At 38.2% G+C, this 14,568-nt stretch overlaps 1 protein-coding gene across 1 annotated transcript in view; it reads right to left on the reverse strand.

Moving 5' to 3' along the window:
• Positions 1 to 6,003: 6,003 nt before the first annotated feature.
• The window catches only part of LOC135708266 (tubulin beta-3 chain), a 64,380-nt gene continuing 55,815 nt past the window's right edge, over positions 6,004 to 14,568 (reverse strand). Inside the window, exons 2-4 of the mRNA XM_065230267.1 lie at positions 9,104 to 9,212; positions 8,030 to 8,274; positions 6,004 to 7,968 (exon numbers count right to left, since the gene is read on the reverse strand). Coding sequence (XP_065086339.1) covers positions 7,015 to 7,968; positions 8,030 to 8,274; positions 9,104 to 9,212 — 1,308 coding nt within the window. The 3' untranslated portion in view covers positions 6,004 to 7,014. The remainder of the gene's footprint in view (positions 7,969 to 8,029; positions 8,275 to 9,103; positions 9,213 to 14,568) is intronic.

The raw sequence follows: 14,568 nt of genomic DNA on the forward strand, positions 1-14,568 counted from the left end.
TACGCGGGTGATACGTCCCACGTAAAAAAAAACCGCGTAAAAAAAACCGCGTAAATTCCGGAATCCGCGTAAAAAAAACCGCGTAAATTCCGAAATCCGCGTAAAAAAAAACCGCGTAAAAAAAGACCGTGTAAGAAAAAACCGCGTAAAAAGCGATATACCGCGTCAATTCTGAAATCCGCGTAAAAAAACCAAAATCCGCGTAAAAAAAACCGCGTAAATTCCGGAATCCGCGTAAAAAAAACCGCGTAAATTCCGAAATCCGCGTTACCGCGTAAAAAAACCGTGTAAAAAAACCGCGTAAAAAGCGACTCCAGTGTACATTGAATAATTTGGGTGTATCGTTTCAATTAGAGAATTTTTTACTGCAATTTGGTTGTTTGAAACTGGAATATAGCAATGATATTTACGTGTTCCAGGAATTGGTTTCACTTTCTTAAAAATTGGATCAAATTCCGTGTCAGCCTTTTTGTATTCTTCCGTAGAAACATAACAACATGATATTTTTGTTTGAAGATCTTCTTTACGACTATTTGCCCAGTCGTACAGTTGTTTAGGGTTCGTTATAGGGTGCTCGTGTTGCTTAGCTAAACTTGCTCTGGTTGCCATTCTCTTAAGGGTACCGCCAATCGCATCACAAGGACCTTTGCCGTGTGAAGTTGCAAAAAAATGCCATTCAATTTCTACATTATGCTTATCTTTAAATCCACAAAGGCTAGCAATTTTTTTTATGTTTTTGTATTGTGATGCTGCTCCATCTGACATAAAAATACACTTTTGGACTGTTATTTGCGACTTTAAAAATTCTAATAATTTTGAGATAAACAACTGAACTGCTACTGTGTCATGCTTTGAAATTGATTTAGGTAGAGGTTTACAACACTTGAAATTGTTATCCATCGTAAAAAACTACTTGCTTTTTAACTTGAAACGCTAAGAGAGATGACTGAATGGAACAGGTGAAGAACGTCCCAATATTATATATAGGTACAATTGATTATAGCAAACTTTTTTAAGTGTGAGTGTAAGAAGCCTTTTTATGTAGTTGTGATATCGCGGGATGAGCTCTTAAGGCACAATATGGTATACGTCAGAGAAGTACCTAGATAATTTATCTCAATTACAGGTTTAATAACATATTTGTTTACCTGTTTATGTTTTGAGCCTCTGTTATGACATACACAATTCTATCCAGGTATACAACTAATAGAGGACAGAAAAAAGGCACATGAGTGGGTTTGTTGATTATTTGGGTATATTTGAGAGTATTTACTTATAAACTTGTTTCTTTTCTGCTGCGTCTAAATAGAAACGGGTAAGTCTGACAGCTACCATATTTGAGAATGAATTGTCTGTTTTTTAATATATATTCATGGAAAAAAATCTCGTTGCTGGACATCACGACTAACATTTGAAAATGGCCCAAAATGTAGAAAATTATTATAATTATTTTTTTTAAATTGCATTAACTTGAGAACGGCTGGACTTAAGAAAAAAGTTTATGTATGCAATGTTTTTGAAAATTATGCGTAGAACCCAAATAAATTACTAGTGTACTAAAAAATATGCAATTTCACCAACTTGTAAAAACCAACAAAAATTTCAAAAATTATAAAAAAAAATTTAAGAAAGTTACCAGCATACACTCTTCATCAAATATTAGGGCATTTTTTCAGTTTTCTTGAAAAAAAAATTTATAAAGATCGAAGGGGGGGTGTTTTGAGATAATCATCGTTTTACGTTTTTTAAATACTAATTTACTAAGTTTTTCTTTCAGTGTTTTTTTTTCGCAAAGATAATTTAACTACCTCAAACTTCTTCTCATATGCCATTTTGATCAGATCAATAGTTTTCAAGTTATGATTTTTTGAAAAAAAATAATCTATTTTTTTATACGCCCTTTTCAAAAGTTACTCTGGAGGAAAAAATCATATTTAAATGAAAAATGCAACCATTAGCAGCAGCGAACACGTGAGAAATGTTTAATTCAAATCGGAAACACTCATGACCAACCGGTTTGCGTTTTGGGCTGGAAATGCTCATATACAATAGCTCGAGATCATGAGCAGATAGAAAGTTACTGTTTTCGGCAAACTTGTTCAGGGGGTCAAGACTTTTTGGCTGGTGGACAGTAGCCCATAATTTGCTCACCATATGGCGCTATTAAACGTGTACAGTTGTCGCGTATGCTATAGCTTGAGATTCTGAACAGGTAGAAAATTACTGTCTTCGAAAAAGTTGTTCATGAGGTCAATGATTGCTTGGTGCACAATAGTTAATAATTTCCATAGCGGTGCTAGTATACACGTGAAATTTTCACACATAAAATATCACAAGATCCTGTGTGAATAGAAATGTTACTGTCTTGGGCAAAGTTGTTCAAGGAGTCAAGGCCTTTTTGCTGGTGGACAGAAATTCTTTTTTTTTCACAACATTGCGCTTGTAAACACGTGCAATTCTCGTATTAGATATATTTCGAGACCTGCTAAACTGTCATCGGCAAAGTTGTCCAGGAGTTGTCGTTGGTCGACAGTACATAATTTTCTCACTACGTGGCACTAGGATATACGTGAAATCTTCACATATATAATATCTCGAGATCCTGAACAGCTAGAAATTTACTGTGTTTGGCAAAGCTGTTAAGAAGATAAAGTTCTTTTGGCTGATTAACTGTAGTTCAGAAATGTCTCAAAATTTGGCGGGCAATTCTGGCATATCAAATATCATAAAATAAAAATACAATTTACATCAGCCTAAGTGGGATAAGACAAATATATTCTGAATTTCTTTTACCTGTGAGTCGTTCCATTTGTATGCCTCTGATAAATTAGTGGTAACACGTATCTTAGATGGAAAACATTATCCTAAAAAATCAATATCGCTGAAACTTCCACCAAATGAATGTTTAGAGTCTCCCTTTCATTTGAGGCTAATTTCAAAATGTCTTATCGAGGGGTCTAGAACAAAAAAAATCCCTGTATTTACGTGTGCACGGACAACGAGACTAACTCAGAGTGAGGCACTTTTGCTCAGTTGAATAGAGAAATTTATAAAACCGTACACTCCCGATCATAAGTTTAAGGACACGTTCTAAAAACGTCCAATTTCCGTACTTTTTAGAACATTTGAAAGAATGAGAGGCAAATTGCTCAATATCATTTTCAATTTTTTCATACCAAAGGTTCACCCAAAGTTACACTATTTTTCAAAATTTACTCTAAAGAATCATGATTGATTTTTTCAGAATAGACTTGAAAAAAATTGAAATTTAAAGTAGTAGTACCCTTATGCTATACCATTCATACCATTAAAATAATCTAAGGAGATCAAAACTTGGACGTAAAATGAGAGAAATTTGAACAAAATACATTTGCATGTTCACCATCCGGAAGAACTTTGCCGCATGCACAACTTTGACAATGACAGTTACTTCCTGATCTTGAGCTATAGCATATACAAATATTTTACATGCACACTAGCGCTGCATACCGAAAATATTCTGAACTATTTACTGTTCACCAGCAAAACAGCTTTGATCTCCTAAACAACTTTGCCGAAGACAGTATTTTTCGAGCTGTTTGGGATCTCGAGCTGTAGCATATATGAGGATTGCACGTGTATACTAGTGCAGCGCAGTGAGAAAATTCTGAACTACTGTTCACCAGCCAAAAGACCTTGACCTCATGAACAACTTTGCCGAAGACAGTAACTTTCTATTTGGTCAGGATCTCGAGATATTTTATACGTGAAAATTTCACATGTATACTAGCGCTACTTAGTGAGAAAATTCTGAACTACTGTCCACCAGCGACAAGACTATAATCTCCTGAACAACTTTGTCGGAGACAGTAACTTTCTATCCGGTCAGGATCTCGATATATTCCATATTGTAATCAATGAAGTAAAATCCCACGTAGTATGGTCACAGTTTACGCGGTTTCCATTCACATTTTCCCTATTATCCGCATTTTTAGGTGTTTTTGTAATCAAAGTTTAGCTTGTTTCGATCAAAACAAGTATTTTGAGGAATACTCGTTGGTAACTTAGCAACAAAATGGCAATGGAAAACTCATGTGTGTTGTACAAAGTACAACAGCGCGAGTAACGTAGGGTTAATATCATCTTATAAACGAGCTTGCATTTAACTCCCAACAAAGCTGCTACATCGTTGAACAATAACGTAAACAAAAGTGGACCCAGGTTACTTCCCTGAGGTACTCCAGAGGTGCTGATAAACGTAGAAGAGACACATAAGATCCTAGTCGTACTCGAAGAGTTCGTCCAGCCAAGTAGGAATGTAACCACGACCTAAGTTGCTCAGACGCTCCTAGTCGGGAAAGCTTGCATAACAAAACCTTCTGGTCAATTTTGTCGAATGCGGCTTTCAGAACAGTATATATGAAATCCAAAAGGTTAGAAGCTGCTAGTAGTTCTTCGAGCGATTCAGGACAAATTCGCTCAAGATGAACTCAGTTTGGACGCTGCCGAAAGACAAGTGATACCTCGATAGTTCTTAATATCCCGTTTATTGCCAGCATTGAAAGCAGGAAACATATACACTAGTGGAAATAAATATAAAGACACATAAAAAAGCATGGCGCCTACCAAATATAAGAATCAGAGGAATTCTAAACCATGTATTTTTGGAAGCCACATTATCATGCTACAATATCACCCATAGAAATAACCAATTGCATCATGTACGCAGGGGAAATAAATGAAAATGTGATTTTCTCCTTCGGAAATAAATATAAGGACGCCATACAAAAATGTATGGGAAATTGGTCATTTTCGAAACATTACTAAGCATGTCAACAATTCTTGTAGCACCAAAATAACCAAAGAGTTAGTTAAAGTAATAATTAAACTTAATTTCTGAAACGTTTTAAGCAGATCCAATCGCTAGAAGTTATCGAAAATTACAAAAAATCATTGGTTGATCAGCATTGATTAATTAGGTGATACATACATTTAGGCGTTTTCCGAGTTAGAATGTGTCTTGAGATGTTCAAACAAATTAATAGGTTTTTGAAAAGTTGTGTGGTTTTTGAAAAATAACAAACTGTTTTGAACTTTTTTGAATAATCAAACAAAAAAGTTGAAGCCGAAAATCGATTTAAAGGGAGCTTCCATAAATTCAGATGCGTCCTCTTTGAACTAAAAACTTCTCTGAAGTTTTATTCTTTCCTGAAATTCGCCCTTCAATGCCAGATTCAATGCCAACTACTTTAAAAATTTCTTTGAAACCTAAATATTATTCCATTTTTTTCCTAGGTATTTATTCTTAAGATTCATGCGGAGTTCGGCGGTCATTGGAAGCAATCCTTATATTTCGCTTGAAGTTCTGCTCATAATCACCATTGAAGTCCTCAGAACTAATTTGGAATTACACTGAGAATTCTTAATATATTCTGTGAATAATAAGGGCCATCCATAGATTTCTTTTTATATTCGTCCCAATTTTTTTAAAATATTTACTGAAGTCCCACAGCCTTAATGATTGCATTGAAATCAAAATCTAAAAAAATGGTCCCAGGTCTCCATTAAATCGAGTTAAAAAATATTTAGAATTGTTTCAAAGTCCAATCTTTTTTTTACATAAACTAAACCTACTTATAGGCCCATTTATGATTCTGTAACTGTAACTCTGATAATATTAAAGATAAAAAATATAAAAAAAATACAACTAGCGTCTAGAAAAACCTGTTTGGCACAAAGTGGTCAATTTAATAAAATAGACAAAAGGTGTTTGTCATCGATCAAGTGAAAATTGTCTTCATTGTACACAATACTGCAGCCATCAGTTGCAGTTGAGTAATTAACGAAAGAGAAAGTCGATGAAGTGAATCGATCCACGCAGATAGAACCGTATGCTCTTGGAGCTGTTTACAAACCACGTAGACAGTGTGGGTTGGGGGAGGGTTTTTTTTTTGCCACAATCCTCAGCAGTGTCAAGCCTTTACTATATTTCAGGATGTCATCGATAATAATTCACAACCGTAGTTACAAATAAATACAAAATATGTTTTTATTGATCCGTATCAAGTACTAACACTTTTCAATTGTCCCAGATCGTCATGTCGATTTGTATCGATGTATGCGTGTACGTTTGACTGTATAGGTAAGTATGTCTGTGTCGCCTAAAATCGTATTTTTTTCTTCTTCTTAGTTATCATTCAAAATAAAACTGACAATTCCTGTATTTTCAGATAACTGTTTCTAAATATCCAAAAAATAAATATCAAATAGCGATAGATCAAAGATTTAAGAACGACGATATTCATATTGATTGTTCTTGCCTAGAGAGAACGAATTATAAATACAAAAGATTGGCTGATATTTGACGTTAAACCGAAATTTCTTTTCACAAACAAACAAAATCTTTGGATTTATTGCTAGATGAATGATGCAAATGAATCGTATAGCAAGCAGCAAAATGGTCCACAAACAACGTTCGATTGGCAGCATGATCGTTATTCACTCTCCGTCTTCGTAACTTCAACTTTGGAGTTACCTAGCATTTCTATCCTCCACCCCCCTCCTGGCTGGGCGGTGGCATGAAAGTCGTAACCTCTCAGTAACGCAAGGTATTTCTTTCCCTCAGAAATATTGCCTGAATGTTGACTTTCATGCAATCGAGTTTCGCTGCAGTTTTGGGCCCGGAAGGTGGAAAAAGTCTGGGTCTCCGCTTACAAATTCAACACTATCTCACACTCTCGCTCTCTTACTTACACAATATTAGTTTGAATGATGATTGTTATGTGTCGATGTGTGGGTTTGGTTTGCCGGGAAATTGGATTGCGTTGATTTTGAACACCAAAACCGGGGAGTAGTACTGTAGTGTCTATTAGTAAGTATGCTGAGATCCGAGATTAGATGAATTGTTAGAATTTCCATAAAGACTATTTCTTCGGTTTGTGTACACATAAAACATCGGTTCGATTTATCTAACTAAAAGTAATAAATAGTAAAAATGCTTCTCGACAACCGTTGGATGCCTCCGGGGCGGTTGGTTTAGACGCATTCGCCTTCCATTTCGTCGGCGCACTCTTCCTGCTCGAACTCGTCGTCGGCCGTCGCTTCCTGGTACTGCTGATACTCGGACACCAGATCGTTCATGTTGCTCTCGGCTTCGGTGAATTCCATCTCGTCCATACCCTCGCCAGTGTACCAATGCAAGAAAGCCTTGCGACGGAACATAGCGGAGAATTGTTCGGAGATACGCTTGAACAGTTCCTGGATGGCAGTGGTGTTTCCGATGAAGGTTGACGACATCTTCAGTCCCTTTGGAGGAATATCACAGACGGCGGTCTTGACGTTATTCGGGATCCATTCAACGAAGTAGCTGCTGTTCTTGTTCTGGACGGCCAGCATCTGTTCGTCGACTTCCTTCATCGACATGCGTCCTCGGAAAACGGCAGCGACGGTCAGGTAGCGTCCATGTCGTGGATCACAAGCGGCCATCATGTTCTTGGCATCGAACATTTGCTGGGTCAGTTCTGGAACGGTCAGGGCACGGTACTGTTGCGAACCACGAGAGGTAAGTGGCGCAAATCCAGGCATGAAGAAATGAAGACGTGGGAACGGAACCATGTTGACGGCTAGCTTTCTCAGATCAGCGTTCAATTGACCTGGGAATCGCAGGCAGGTGGTAACTCCGGACATGGTCAGCGAAACGAGATGGTTCAGATCACCGTAGCTAGGGTTTGGCACCTTCAGAGTTCGGAAGCAGATATCGTACAGAGCTTCGTTGTCAATACAGTATGTTTCATCAGTGTTCTCGACCAGCTGGTGAATCGACAGAGTAGCGTTGTATGGTTCCACAACCGTGTCGGATACCTTTGGCGATGGGACAACCGAGTATGTGTTCATGATTCTGTCTGGGTATTCCTCACGGATCTTCGAAATCAGCAGCGTTCCCATACCGGATCCAGTACCACCACCCAGCGAGTGAGTCAGTTGAAATCCCTACAAATAAAGTTATGCATTAACAACGAATCAAACTTCCAGTAGTAGAAGAATCTCATACCTGCAAACAATCGCAATTTTCGCACTCCTTACGGACAACATCCAACACGGCATCGACCAGCTCGGCACCCTCGGTGTAATGTCCTTTGGCCCAGTTGTTACCAGCACCGGACTGGCCAAACACGAAGTTATCCGGACGGAACAGCTTACCGTATACTCCGGAGCGGACGGCCTCCATGGTTCCCGGTTCCAGATCGAGCAGGATTGCACGTGGCACATACTTGCCACCCGACGAACGGGAAACGGCTGCAAAAGGCACAAACCAACAAAGGTGAACATGAATCGGATGAAACTTGGGAAATCATGACTCAACAACAAATGTACATTCTCTTCATTTCCCCTCGATGGGCATCGAATGGTTTTCTCTAACGATTAACGATCGCCCAAAATTGTCCAGCCAGAGACCGGGAGAAAGGCAAAAACAACTCCTCCACCGCTAAATACTGCAATTGCGTTTTTCACGAGCTCGCGAGGCACGTTTTCTCGATGGTACTTCATTACATTCTAATGATTTTGGCGAATTTTATTGCAATGGAACGGAAGTTATTAATATCGCAGAGAGAGAGGCAAGTGTTTACGCGGGGCGTGTCCGTTCCATTGATCGCCGAAAGAGCATCACGTTGTGCGCGCACGGTGCTGCGGTGAATCAGTTTTGCAAAGTGCCTCGACGCGATTCGGGTAAATAAGTGTGCAACAATTCATTTACGGTACTGTTCTATTATCGATGGTTAAAATTCGTGATCATCAATTAAGGTGTGCGCGCTTCGTTGCACAGCGGAACCAACCGGCAACTCAATGGACAACGGCGCTCGATACTGCTGGCTAGTAACAGTAGTAGCGAGGTAGAGAGATTTAATGAAAAAGCACCGGCGAAAGCTAACGGATCATTGATCTAACAAACAAAAAATACGAGATGTACGCGATCTCGCGGTGTAACACTGCTTTGCACATTCGAATCCACGTTGGACACATGTCGAGAGGTATTGCAAATTGCAAATTGCTAATTGCGAATTGGCGATCAAGATCGAGATGGGAAGTATAAGAAAACCACAAATGGAACTATGCTTGAGCTAACCTGAGGCTTCATTGTAGTAAACGCTGACACGTTCTAGCTGAAGATCCGACTCGCCATGGTAGATACCGGTTGCGTCAATTCCATGCTCCTCGGAGATGATTTCCCAGAACTGAAAAAGGAGAGAAATAAAAAGGATCCGATCAGGATTTGTGTGCTACGATGTTGGGGAGCGCGATAAGGAAAAGATCGTAGGCAATTATTGTAAAAATAATATGAATTGAAAAATACATACTTCTTGATAAACTTTTTGCTAAGCAGTTTTTGACGAGGATTGTGTAATCTTTATCGTCAGAATTCATGTATGTATTGTTCTTTTTTGTAGATTGGATTATAAGGTATTTAAATGTGAGCTTCTCTCTACTGTTCCCCGACGATCATATAACAATTTTTAAAGATTAAACTTAGTTGAACCCTTCTGAGTCAGAATGATGTAAGTCTCTATTCCTATGCCTATGCGAATTAAAAAACACTTTGTGCGCAGCATTTTACGTTTCCTGGCAACAGACAATCGATCGAAACAGGGGGTAGTGTCCGATACAAGTGTTATTCGGGATTAATAGTAAACAGTGCGAGGAGTAACTCCTCTTGTGGCTAGGCCAGCACAGTTTCCTCACCCACAAGTTCTATAGGAATGGAAGTCAAATACTGTGGGGAAGAGGTTCATGATTTACATGTGCTTGAGCAATGTTTAGTGGCTTGTATGATTTTATGAGAATCTTCGGGGCTTTATGGGGTTGTTTTGTGAGGTGGAAGTGTGGTACATGATCCTGGTGACCCGGCAAGGATGATCAAATAGCTTCAAAAACATGAAAATACATTATAAAGGGTGATACGGTCAAAATTTGGTCAATATCAACTTGACGTATTTCTTTCAATTTTGCATTTAAAAAACCTGAACACCCCTCATTTTGAAGGTGTGTGTGTGTAGAATGTTGCTCCTATTTTGATTTTGGAATTCACTCTTCAGTTGTCAAAATGCCGTCCAAGCAAGAAGAGCAGCGTATCAAAATTTTGCTCGCGCATCGCGAAAATCCGAGCTACTCGCACGCAAAGTTGGCAAAATCGCTAAAAGTTGCCAAATCAACTGTTACAAATGTAATTAAAGTATTTGGGGAACGTTTGTCGACAGCCAGGAAGTCTGGATCGGGGGGAAATCGAAAACCGGAAGCCGCTGAGACGACAAAGAGAGTTGCCGGTAGTTTCAAGCGAAACCCTAACCTCTCTCTCCGAGATGCCGCAAATAAGCTGGGTGTATCGTCTACAACCGTGCATCGAGCCAAAAAACGAGCCGGACTATCGACTTACAAGAAGGTAGTGACTCCAAATCGCGATGATAAACAAAATACGACGGCCAAAGCGCGATCCCGGAGGCTGTACACGACGATGCTGACGAAGTTTGACTGCGTGGTAATGGATGACGAAACCTACGTCAAAGCCGACTACAAGCAGCTTCCGGGACAGGAGTTTTATACGGTAAAAGGAAGGGGAAAGGTAGCAGATGTTTTCAAGCACATGAAACTGTCAAAGTTCGCAAAGAAATATCTGGTTTGGCAAGCCATCTGTACCTGTGGCTTGAAAAGCAGCATTTTCATAGCTTCCGGGACTGTCAACCAAGAAATTTACGTGAAAGAGTGTTTGAATAAACGTCTGCTGCCTTTCCTGAAGAAACACGGTTGTTCCGTACTGTTTTGGCCGGATTTGGCATCTTGCCATTACGGTAAAAAGGCCATGGAGTGGTACGCCGCCAACAACGTGCAGGTGGTTCCCAAGGACAAGAACCCTCCCAACACGCCAGAGCTCCGCCCAATTGAGAAATACTGGGCTATTGTCAAGCGGAACCTAAAGAAGACCAAAAAACTGCTAAGGGCGAGCAGCAGTTCAAGGCAAACTGGCTTTCTGCGGCGAAGAAGGTGGACAAGGTGGCTGTACAAAATCTGATGGCAGGGGTCAAGCGTAAGGCCCGGCAATTCGGATTTGGAAAAGCAGAAGCCTAACTGAATATTTTTCCTGAATGTTATACTAATTGAACTTGAAAAAGAAATTTAATTTGATTTTTTAAATAAACGATTTCACCGATTTACACGTGTTTTCCCTTGACCAAATTTTGACCGTATCACCCTTTATTATTATGTTTCCATTAGTTTTCATATGATCTTTACCATATCAGTACCATCATTGCATTAGGGTAAACCTTCTTTTGTAAACAATAACTTCAACCACCAAAAGTGTCTTTAATAAACGCACACTCCTTCTAATTAACAATGCCAGTTGGTAGAAGAAACATTCCCCTACCTGATTAAGTCATTAATTTGCATGCGTTAGCTTCTATTGGCGAGCAATCGACGGCTAAAGCCATTTATTACAAAAGCAAGGCGCTGATATACTCTTTATAGCAGATTGGAGTTTCATAAACACACACCATTTTGGAAGCGTTCATTAATTATGTCACGCAAAATAAACCTCCTCTGTCACATATGCATACAAATTCTCAACCACCCTCTTGAAAACTACGTCATGTTATCACAAGAACCTTCTAAAATAAGCTACTAAAATAAACTTCTAGAATAAGCTTCTTAACGAAGCTTCTAATGATTCTAAAAGAAGCATCCAGAAAAAAAGATTATTATAGATGGTTCTATATGCAAAATTATGTTTGCGGAATGCTTCTTAAAATTCCTTTCCTACTTTTCAGACAATTAGATTCCTTTGAAATTCTGTTTGAAATGTTTTTTTTTTCAACTCAACACTCTCCTAAGAAATCCTCAAAATTATCATCTAATTTCTCTTCTTCTCCTCAATTTGGTTTTTATTTTAACTAGAATACGATTGCTTTAATATTTTTATCGGAGTTCCCTTTGAATATTTTTTTTTTAATCTTCCTCAGTATTCCTTTGAAATAAACCGCAGAAAATACCCTTTAAACTATGCTTCAAGGGGAATTTACACATTCTCGTGCTTCTTTTAGCATTTTCATTTAAACAACGCTCCAAACTTCTCAGGTGAGTGTGACTTTGGTCGGTAGCTTCTTTTTCTTCGGCAACCTTTCCATTTGGACTGCGTGTTAACCACCTGTTCTATTATCGGCAACTAGAAATCAATCGCATTTTGTAGAGCGTATACTTCAGGATAGTAAAATTCTGGCATAACAAGATTTCTTAGACGTACAAATTTAATCAGATTGAGGCTCAAAGTCTAAGGAATCGGTAAAATGCATTCAGTGATGTGTTTTGATGAAATTAATGTTCAAATTTTGGTTGCCAAAAACAGTCAATGGGTCATTAACCCATTTTTTTTTATTCTTATAAGAATCATCTTTAAATTATCCTTAAAATTCACCTAAAATCTCTTTTGAATCACCTAAGGATTCAATTCTGATCTTTTGCAGAACTGATTTCTTGTAACGTCCCGTTAGGACTAGCAGGTTGTTGGGTACAGCTTTTCCTGCAACTAGTTTTTTTTTTATTATAAGTAATAGAGGGTTGTCGCTGAGCCTGGAAAACCGGAAATTTTATTTCAACCTAAAATATATTTTTACATGTGCTCAGGTATATGAAATTTAAATATGTACATGTACATGTGAAAACTTATTTTTAAATTAAACTTAAATTTTGAATTCTATAAGAATATCCTAAATCCATTATCTCAAATAATTCTATAATAATCTTGAATAATTCATCAAGCTCGAAATTTTTAACTTTTTCTTAGTTCGAGGTACCAAAACTTAAGAGTTAAATCTAAAAAATAGCAATGCTCTAGATTTTGAAAAGTTTTTAAACCCAAGGTAGTGCTAATGTTTTCAAATGATTAAAGTGAGAATCTTAAGTAATTTCTAAGCCTTTTACACGCAATTCTTTGTCAAATTTTACTATCTCCAAGTGTTGTTCTATGTCAGGATCTTCTGGAACGCTACTCAGAAATTTTGAGAATTAATAATCAAAATTCACTGTGAAATGTCCTTTTTGAAACCCTTTCGGAAATCTCTTAAATTCTTTCAAAATGCTTAAGTTTAACGGTAACGTTTTTTTTTCAGTTTCTCTTGGATTTTTTTATTAATTGAATGATTAATTGTCTAGGCCCTAAGTGATCATTAGAAGTACACTAGTGGAAATAAATATAAAGCCACTTTAAGAGCATGACTCCTCCAACATTAAGAGTCAGATTAATTCTTAATCGTTGTCGAGTTGTTGAATAGCAACTATCGTGGCAACTCACCGATTACCTGTCGATCTGCCAAATTTGGAAAGACGTCTGCATTGAATTGTCTCATATAATAATATTCCGCCCACTATATCACAAGAAATTGCGAGTAGCTGAGTGGAATGGAGATAAGTTAAGCATTGCGTACAGCACCAAGTCTCCCCTGGGTGGTGCCAAAAGATGAGCGCAATAGAATCATCAAGTTGCCATAAGGCACGGAATGAGACTATTGTATGGCTGGGTAGTCAAAGTCTTCCATTCGTTAGTCATTTCAGGTGGATTAGAACAGGTTTAGGTGGGCGTTGGCCAGATTTGGATTTTTCAGATGTAATCCTGGATAGGACCCTGTCATTGAACGTCGCGTGAAAGTGGAACTTAATGAAGGCCTAAGTACTTTTTCGTAGTTTTTAGTTTTCGGATTTGAAAGATCGTCGGTTACAGTGGCCTGCTTACTGAGCAGAAAAACGCTGTCCCAGGTCCTTACATATCAAAGAGATTTATGGTAAAATAGCTTGTGTATCGTGTATTTTGCGAAACTCGTTGTTGTCGTTCTCTCCGGGTTTGAATGGATACACAAATTTGAGCAACGGTATTATGTGCGTTTTTGCTTACTGAGCAGAACATCATAAGTCTAATCTCAGGCCCATCCACATTCAAAATTCGTCAATCGTTTTATTTGTTAATATGACTACATGGTAATAACAGCAACTCGGTGATTAAAAAGGTGCTCGTCTGCCTAGTGGCAAACGTTTTTGCTTACTGAGCAGAAGACCGTGGGTTTAGTCCCAAGCTCCTTCGCGTTATATGATCGTTAGGACATCAATTCAGCTTATCGTTTACCAAAACGGACCCTGCTGCAAACCCAACCCTCTAATCCAACATCCCAGTGATTCCTCGTGGAAGTGCAGAGGTGTTCTCGGCTTCCATCAAAGCGAGTGTCATGTCAACACAATCCTTCCCATTCCTTTCTTGACCTGTGTTCGGGCGCGGCCGGCGCTGGTATTGCCTAATGGGGAAGCTCACCGCTTCGAAAAAAATAATTACGTTTTGATTTTTCTAAAAATATTGAAAAAAAAAGTATCAAAAATCTAAAAAAATCACATTTTTCTAATTTTTTAAAGAAAATTCACGTGCAAAAACATGTTTTATAAGTCATTATGGCATAAAGTTGGAATCAAAAAACCACAAAACATCAACTTTTCGATTTTTCTGAAAGTCCATTTTTTTTTCATGATGGGATAGAAAAAAAAATTTGCATGTAATTTTTG

Source organism: Ochlerotatus camptorhynchus, unplaced genomic scaffold (assembly GCF_037179485.1).
Source record: "Ochlerotatus camptorhynchus isolate MF236.1 unplaced genomic scaffold, CSIRO-AGI_Acam_v1.1 ptg000329l, whole genome shotgun sequence".
NCBI lineage: Eukaryota > Metazoa > Arthropoda > Insecta > Diptera > Culicidae > Ochlerotatus > Ochlerotatus camptorhynchus.